The sequence below is a fragment of the Heterocephalus glaber genome, unplaced genomic scaffold (assembly GCF_053883595.1).
Source record: "Heterocephalus glaber isolate CG9 unplaced genomic scaffold, H.glaber_assembly_v1.0 deba00001600, whole genome shotgun sequence".
In the NCBI taxonomy this organism is placed as follows: domain Eukaryota; kingdom Metazoa; phylum Chordata; class Mammalia; order Rodentia; family Bathyergidae; genus Heterocephalus; species Heterocephalus glaber.
The window spans coordinates 2936076-2944688 of NW_028258372.1; the positions used below are offsets into that span (position 1 = coordinate 2936076).

At 46.2% G+C, this 8613-nt stretch overlaps 1 protein-coding gene across 1 annotated transcript; it reads left to right on the top strand.

The window, feature by feature from the left end:
• Positions 1-747: 747 nt before the first annotated feature.
• On the top strand, positions 748-7878 carry Slc30a1 (solute carrier family 30 member 1). Its single transcript, XM_004853525.3, has 2 exons — positions 748-1728; positions 3315-7878. The coding sequence occupies exons 1-2, from the start codon at positions 1074-1076 to the stop codon at positions 4217-4219; spliced, it is 1560 nt and encodes a 519-aa protein (XP_004853582.1). The 5' UTR covers positions 748-1073; the 3' UTR covers positions 4220-7878.
• The last annotated feature ends 735 nt before the right edge of the window (positions 7879-8613 follow it).

The window sequence follows — 8613 nt, forward strand, 5'->3', positions numbered from 1 at the left end:
CGGGGGACGAGGGGACTCGCCCAGAGTGACGAGGGTGGCTCCAAGTCTACACCCTAAGTTGTCCTCAGGTAACCAGGACACAAGCTTCAGAGTCGCACAGGGCCCAGGCAGGCGGCGCCAGGATCAAGCGCCTTAGGGGACATTCAGAGCTCCGGGCGCCCGGCGATCCTGCCCGGGTAAAGCGCGACACTGAGGCGGCCTCTCCAGCTCGGTGACAGAGGCACCCCCAGGGCCCCGCGCGGGACCGTCCCCGTCGTGTCGCCAGAGTCGCGCGGGCGCAGAGCGCCCGCCCCCACGTGTCCCGGCCAGCTCCGAGGACCGAAGTCTGCGCTCAGCCCGACCCGCAGGTGGTGGGGCCGCGGGGACCCGCAGCGCCCGGGAACAGACAGACAGACGGGCGCGACGCGCGGCCCCGCCCGCCGCCCCTCCCCCCACTGCACGCGGCCCGCGCCCCAGACCCTCCCCCAGCGCTCGCGCTGCACCCGGCCGCGGCCCCCGGCCCACGCCCGGCTCAGGAGAGGAAGGCCCCGCCTCCAGCGGTTGGCGCTTAGGCCCCGCCTTCTCCCGCCCCTCAGAGCCGCCATCCAATCGTGAGCACGGATGGGCGGGATGCGACGGTTGTCGTGGGGGGTCCCAGCCAATGGGAAAGCGTGCCGGGTCCAGGAGGCGGGACGGAGGGGCCTTGTGACGCTCGGGTCCGTGTGAAAACTGGGGTTCCGAGTGCAAAGCAAAGTTTTTTTGTAAACCGTCTGCAAAGGCCGGGGGGGGGGGGGTGAAGAAGGCGCCCGAGGCCGGGCCGGGTGCAGCTGCTCGGGCGGCCTCCTTTATAGCTCTCGGCCGTGGGTGCTCGATTCAGACGCCGCGGAGGACAGCAGGGGGAGGAGCCCCCTCAGATGCTCCGAGCCTCCTCGGTGCGCAGCCCCCCGCCGCCTCGCCCGCCCCGGCTCCCGGAGCGCCCGCGCTCCGCGTAGCGCCTGTGCTCGGCCGCGGCGAGCGGGGTCCCTGGGGCTGAGCCGGGCTTCGGCGGCCCTCGCCCGCGCTCGCCGCCCTCGCTCCGCGCCGCCGCCGCCGCCATGGGGTGCTGGGGCCGCAACCGCGGGCGGCTGCTGTGCATGCTGCTGCTGACCTTCATGTTCATGGTGCTGGAGGTGGCGGTGAGCCGCGTGACCGCGTCGCTGGCCATGCTCTCCGACTCGTTCCACATGCTGTCGGACGTGCTGGCGCTCGTCGTGGCGCTGGTGGCCGAGCGCTTCGCCCGGCGGACCCACGCCACGCAGAAGAACACGTTCGGCTGGATCCGCGCCGAGGTGATGGGCGCCCTGGTGAACGCCATCTTCCTCACCGGCCTGTGCTTCGCCATCCTGCTCGAGGCCGTCGAGCGCTTCGTGGAGCCGCACGAGATGCAGCAGCCGCTCGTGGTGCTCGGCGTCGGCGTGGCCGGGCTGCTGGTGAACCTGCTGGGGCTGTGCCTCTTCCACCACCACAGCGGCCTGGGCCGCGACGCCCACGGCCACTCGCACGGGGGCCACGGCCACGCCAAGGGGGTCCGCGCCCGGGGCCCGCGCCTCGGCCCGGGTCCCGGTCCCGGTCCCGGCCCCGGCCCCGGCCCCGGCCCCGGCCAAGCCAGCGCGGCCCCGGGCGAGCCGGGCCCCGAGCAGGAGCAGGAGGAGACCAACACCCTGGTGGCCAACAGCAGCAACTCCAACGGGCTGAAGCTGGACGCCGCAGGTAGGCGGGGGCCGCCGCAGGTGGTCGGTGCTGAGCGGGGCCCGGGCGGGGCCGGCCCGGCGATGTTGCCCTCGCGCCCCCTGCTGCCCGGCCGCCTCCCACGGGCGGAGCTGGGGCCGGGTGCCCAGGTAACTGTCATCCCACCGCGTACTTGGTTGTCACTAGGGACCTGTCCAGTTGGGGTGCGAAGAGGATCAAAAATGCTTCCAAATTCGGTTCCTTGGCCCTTTTGAGAAAGAGAGAACCCCCAGATTTCCCCAAGTCGTTAGTTGTTGGATGTGGGAAGCCCCGCTCTCCCCAAGTGGTAGTTAGACCTATTGAAGGGGTTTCGTAATGATTCGCTCATAACATACAAATTCTGGTTAAAGGTTTCGTGTATGAACAGTGGTGTATGTTTTAGTTAATTGGCCCCTAATCCCGAAAATCACAGGCCTGAGGACCAGTCTGGGCATGTTCAACATTTACTTCACTTAGGACTTTCAGGGGGGTACTAAAATCAGTGTTTGAAATGGAGTTATCTTGCGGTACTGAGGTTTGAAGCCAGGGCCTTCTGCCACTGGGCTACATCCCCAGCTAATTTTTATTTACCTTTTTTTTTTTTTTAACCTTGAGACAGAGTGTCACAGCGTCACAAAGTTGTCCAGGCTGGTCTGGAACTTGTGATCATCCTGCCTCAGCTTCCCGGGGTGTGGGGGTTACAGGCGTGTGTTACCATGCCCGGCATTACCTTTTTTTTGAGGGGTGGGACCTTGAGACAGGGTCTCGATTTGTGGTCCAGAACTCACTATGTAGCCCAGGCTGGCCTTGAACTCTAGGCAGCGCTCCTGCCTCAGTCTCCCAGAGTGCTGGGATCACAGGCATGCACCATCACGTCCACCCCTTGCCGGGCGTTATCTTGTATTGTTCACAGAAACTTTTCCTTGTAAACACGTGTTCTTGAAGGAAATTTGGAAAATGTTGAAAAATATGAGAAAGAATTGACCAGTGCTCTCTTATGTCCAAAGATATTAACAATTTGATGTGTTTCTTTCTGCTTTTTTCCATTTCTGTTTACTTTCATAGTTGTGTCATACTGCAGAGCCAGTCTTCCTTCCCAAGTTCAGGATATTACCGAAGTTGAAGTTATGCATTGAGAAGGTTCAATACTGGTTTTCTTGTCATTCCATGTGGTGTGGTGTTATTCCAAAGAAAATTAAGCTACTCTGGTTTATAATTCCTTTAAAAGACGAATGCTTTGGACATGAAAGGTTTTAGGGTAGAGATCATTTAGTTGCAGCTTTCCTAATAGTCTTGAGCATGCAAAAAAAAAAAAATCCCCAGCAGGATGTGCACAGGACCCTGTCCCCGGGGAAGGACACTCTAGGGGCTGCAGAGCTGGGAAGGAGGCTCGGGCTCTGAGGTGTCAGAGCAAAGCATGACTGCTTCGCCTGGCTCACTCCCAGAGCGTCGGTTCGTGTTCAAGTGCTCCGCACACTTGTGTGCTCTAGGAACAGCTTTTCACCTTCACCACCACTTAGAGGAATTAGACAAGAATGTTGATAGAAACTCTCGAGATGCTTTGATAAACAGTTTCTCTTTCTTTGTAGATCCAGGAAAACCAAGGAGTGAGGATGCAGTGGAAGTACAGGTGAATGGGAATCTGATCCATGAGCCTGACCATGTGGACTCAGAGGAGGAGGAAGACTCGGCTGGGCAGCTGAACATGCGAGGCGTATTTCTGCACGTGCTGGGAGACGCCATGGGGTCCGTGATTGTCGTAGTAAATGCCACTCTCTTTTACCTTTACTGGAAAGGTTGTGGCGGAGGGGATTTCTGTGTGAACCCGTGTATCTCTGACCCCTGCAAGTCCTTTCTAGAACAGATTAACAACACGCATGCCCCAGTTTCGGAGGCTGGTCCCTGCTGGGTGCTGTATTTAGACCCAAGTCTTTGTGTTGTCATGGTTTGTATACTTTTTTACACAACTTACCCATTACTTAAGGAATCTGCTCTTATTCTTCTACAAACTGTTCCTAAACAAATTGATATCAGAAATTTGATAAAAGAACTTCGAGATGTTGAAGGAGTCGAGGAAGTTCATGAATTGCATGTTTGGCAACTTGCTGGAAGCAGAATCATTGCCACTGCTCACATAAAATGTGAAGACCCAACATCCTACATGCAGGTGGCTAAAACCATTAAGGACGTTTTCCATAATCACGGAATTCACGCTACCACCATTCAGCCTGAATTTGCTAGCGTAGGCTCTAAATCAAGCGTGGTCCCGTGTGAACTTGCCTGCAGAACTCAGTGTGCTTTGAAGCAGTGTTGTGGGACACGACCACCAGCGGATTCTGGAAAGGATACAGAAAAGGTCCGTTCAGTTAGCATTTCTTGTTTAGAACTTAGCGACAATCTAGAGAAGAAGCCCAAGAGGACTAAAGGTGAAAACACCCCTGCTGTTGTGGTAGAGGTTAAAACAGTGCCAAACAAACCTGAATCATCTTTGTGAGTCTTGAAAAAGAGGTGGTATTTGACTTTTGCTTTAAACTGCAAGAGGAAAAAGACTCCATTGAAATTCTAAGTTTGCCAAGCAGTGTAATTGAAGTCCTTGTCTGGTCACATTTAATTCTATTTTTGTAAGAACATAATGGGACTGCATAACAGAGTTCTATATTACAACTTTGTGATTATTAGTGCACAGTACAGCTATGCTGTAACAATTTTTGAAAGCCAGTTTGAACACTATGTTACATTTTTGTTGAAAGTATAAACCTTATAACAATGACATTTGATTTCCAGTTTTCCCATGACAAAAATTAGGGGGATAAATAAAATTGTTACTGGAATTTCTCTGCTTTTCTTTCCCCCATTGTTGTATTTTGTTAGAATTATAATTGCTGGACCTTTAAAAATCAACAAATTTGTTTCCTTTGACATTTTAGGGAATTTTTACTTGCCCTTTGATGTTATATAGCATAATGGTACCATATTTTAAGAGTGACTCATGAGTATTAGCAGGAAATAAGATCAGTTACTGTTCTGTTTTCTGTATTGCTGAGTAATAAACAGTGAGATAATTAAACTGAATTGTAGTTTACACATAGTAGGACATCTAAGGGATAACAGCAAGAAAGAAAGTTTACCAGCTAAATATTGAGATTAGTGTATATTAATATTCAGACTGCATGTCTAAATTCTGAGAATTTAAGTTCATCTTGTTTTACCAAAGTTAGTCTGAAACGTGCACATACTTACCAGCATTACTTTCTTTCAAAGATTGGTCTTAGAAACATTGAGCTGAAAGTGTACTCACAAAATATATTGCAAGCTATTAACCTTTCAAATTACATTGTTAAAAAAGCTTTCCAAGTTAGTTTTTGTAGTAATGATTCAAGCAGCTTTAAGCACAACCAGCAATGCTTGTGCATTGCCAAGAGCCACTGACTTGAGAAGAAAATCAGATGGATAATCAGTTTGCATATTAAATTCTTAGAAAATGATATGAAAAGATTAAGATTCTGTTAAGTCATCATGTCTTGACATTGCTTCGTACCTCCAGTGGCTAATCTTATAAGATGTCACAATATCCACCCCCAAAATTGTTCTTGGCTATTTCATTATTGCTGTAGATTTCAGATCCAACACAAATATTTAAGGGTGTTAAGTTATATTTTTCTTGATAGAAAAGAGTTATGCTTTGTGAAGAAAATGTAGATTTTGTCCTCAAAAGAATGATCACTAATATCAGTGATATATAGTTCTATTTTTCTAGAAACAAGGTATTCTGACTACTTTAGTAACTTTTATAGCTGACTACTTTTGGGATGGCCACCTTTTTGAGATTTGAAATAATTCATTGTTTAATAGGTCTTAAGATAAAAGTATTGGTATATGACAGTCCCTTTTAAAAGGGATAATCTTTTGTGGTAGAGATGGTGTGTTTTACCCTAATCTAAGCCTGTTGCTGGCAATGGGCCTATTTAAGAACAGCAGATTTTTTTTTCCAATGAGAATAAGGTAATTTTAAGAACATAGTTTGTAAATTCACATTTATTATAATGGGCCAAAACCATTACCTGCCAATTTGCAATACATCTTAATCTTTTAATACTCACATTATGTAATTCAGCTCTTTAACTGGTAGTTACTTTGAATTTTGCAAAAAGGTTGGGTTTTTGTTTTTTTTAAACATGAAATTGAGGAATGTACCTGGTGAAGGAGAGAAAAGCTGCAAATTATATTGCATCATGTATATTCCTGGCTTACCACTTCACAGAACACTTTAGTAGAATCTTAGAACAGTTTGTTATATAGACATTTTGGCAAGGATACACTAGGATAACTGGTAAGATACATTCAGCGGGTTTTCTCACAAATGCTCTGGGAGCTGGCAGGTGGTGTGACACCTAGGTATAAAGACGTTGCAGGGTGAGGGTGTTCGAGAATGGAAAGGATGGGACAAGGACTAGGGCTTATTTTTCAGAAGTGCTTTGTATGTTACAGACTTTAGTTATACGTTTTAGTTATTTCACTTTTGATACTTTCTAAGTAGCTTATCTGTAACAGTGGTACTGTAGGATTTTCTTTTTTTCAAAAGACTTCGTCATAGCAAAATTAGTGTGCACTGACATCTTTTGAGTTTTAGCAGAGAATTATTTATTTCTTTACAATGCACTTTCTAACCCATTTTTAGCTATATTAGCATTATCCTTAAGAAAGAAAGACATGCTTTTGTATTTAAATGTAGGATTTAAGTGTCTTTTCCAAAATAGCTTATTTCTGAAAGAAAATGCGGGAAGTACCCTGAATTATTAGGAAACTTAAACCCGTTATTTAAGTGTGCCATTCCATGCACTGCATGCCTCCTGCCAGCCCCTCTGAGCAAGGTCAGTGTAGAATGTGTGTTTAGAAATTTGTCTGTCTGAGTTTTGTGAGAAGGAGGTGCTGTGTGTGCCTGAATTGAAAACAACCAGAAATGTTCTCCAGCGAAATGCAGCCTTACTGATGAGAAACTTAATTCTCCATTGTCAACTTTTCACTTGTGTGATTGTTCCTTTTTTTCTTCCTGGAGATTATTACATAGCAAAAGTATAGACTAGAATCTGATAAAATCCTCATCTTGCTGAAACTAAAATGTTATCCTAAGTATGTCATTTGTATAGGAAAAATTTCCTAATGCACCTTGAAAAAAATCACAGTACATGGAAGACTGTTAAGATGTTTGTGTCTTGTTGATATCCTCAGTTAATTTTGAATTTTGGAAGGTTTTGAGGGAAAAGACCTATGGAACCTAATGTGAAGTATTTAGTTGGCTAACATGTATTGAGTTGAAGATTTTTACTTTTTAAGCAAATATTTGAATGATGAATATGTCATTAACCTGCTGTCTTAAGATGTTCACACATGCACAGGTATTCAGAGTAATTCTACAATATAAAAATATTTATTTTAATACTTTTCAGTTAAGTTGATGCAACAGTGTTAAAACTCTTGGGAAGGTGGAAGGGTTTTTTTGTTGTTTGTTAAGTTGAAACTGTCATACAGTGTTTTACCGTCTTCTGAAATGGGAATTGTAAAGCACTATTTTGTTGTAGCTCTACCGATAATGTGGCAACGCTATTTTATTTTACTAACAAGCTTGGGATACTTAGCAGTCATTTTCACTGGCACAAAAGCCTTTTGTATGTTACTCAGTTTAAACTTTTAAACCAAAAATTTTATGGTTCAGTGACTTTGGCCAAAAGATGCTGAAGGGAATGTAACATACAATTAATATGTAGTTATATATAAAAAGACACAAAATGCCATGTTACGGTTCTGCCTTGAAACAGCACAATGAAATGTATCAGTGTCTTCTATGATTCTTTATGAAACTTCCATGATGTATTGTTCTTGTGTCTGCTGCTGCCTGCCTTTTGGGCCAGATGTGGCACAGTTAAATGCAGTTGTCATCTCATTAAATGCACATGCAGATGAAATGTCTTAGTGCTGCAACATTTTACCTTTTTGTATGTTTTATGACTATGTTATTTTCCAAAGCTGTTCCTACCTCACCACGAGGCTTTATGGATTGTTATGTATTATAAATGTTCTATATGAGACGGACTACTGTGTTTCTTCTCATTTATTAAAAGTTAAGTAGAAAAATAAACTAATTTTAATATCCACTTTGTTTTGTGCATATGGCCTCCCCTCCTCTGCTAGGGTGGATTATACAAAATAAAAGTGGGTTTCAGGTATTGGAAGGGAAATTATAGTTTAAACACAATGTGTTGCCGGTGTGCAGAATAAGTTACAGAACAGAGGTGTGGAGGAAGACTTGGATTATTGGGTATTTTGTGCCTACATATATGAAACTATTAGCCTAAAAGTTAGATTAATATGATTATGTGAACCTCAGGACTATTACAAATTTAGCGTTATAATTTATTTAAAGAACTTGAAGCCGGGGATTTAGCTCAGTGGTTTCGCCGCCTGCTGCGTAAGCACAAGAACCTGAGTTCGATCCCCGGTACCAAAAAAAATAATAATAATAAAAATAAAATAACTTGAACTGGCTGGGTGAAGGAATTGAAAAATCAATGGACAAATGGCAGTGGGTGATCAGAGAAACTCCAGAGTGCAGTAGGTTTTAACCAAGTGGGGAGGGTGAACACCCCTTTGGAGAAGCAGGTTGAGCTGGAGTAGGGTTGAGACAAAAGGATTGGAGTAAAAGGTGGTAAGAAAAATGCACCATGTCGAGCAGTTTGAATTTGGTTTATTACAGAATAATTTTGGGTAGACGCACGAGACAGTGGACAGAGTACTGCACAGGATAAATCTGGGGTGGGTGGAAGACGGAGGGGAGACAAGCTAGTGTTGCGCTTACTCGGTACCACGAGCCTGAATGAGCTCCTCAAATAC

Excerpts from the sequence above, each read along its gene's own strand:
- Slc30a1 (XM_004853525.3), top strand. The coding sequence starts at position 1,074 with ATGGGGTGCTGGGGCCGCAACCGCGGGCGGCTGCTGTGCATGCTGCTG. Across the intron at positions 1,729-3,314 it reads GCTGAAGCTGGACGCCGCAG|ATCCAGGAAAACCAAGGAGT; the intron begins GTAGGCGGGGGC and ends CTTTCTTTGTAG.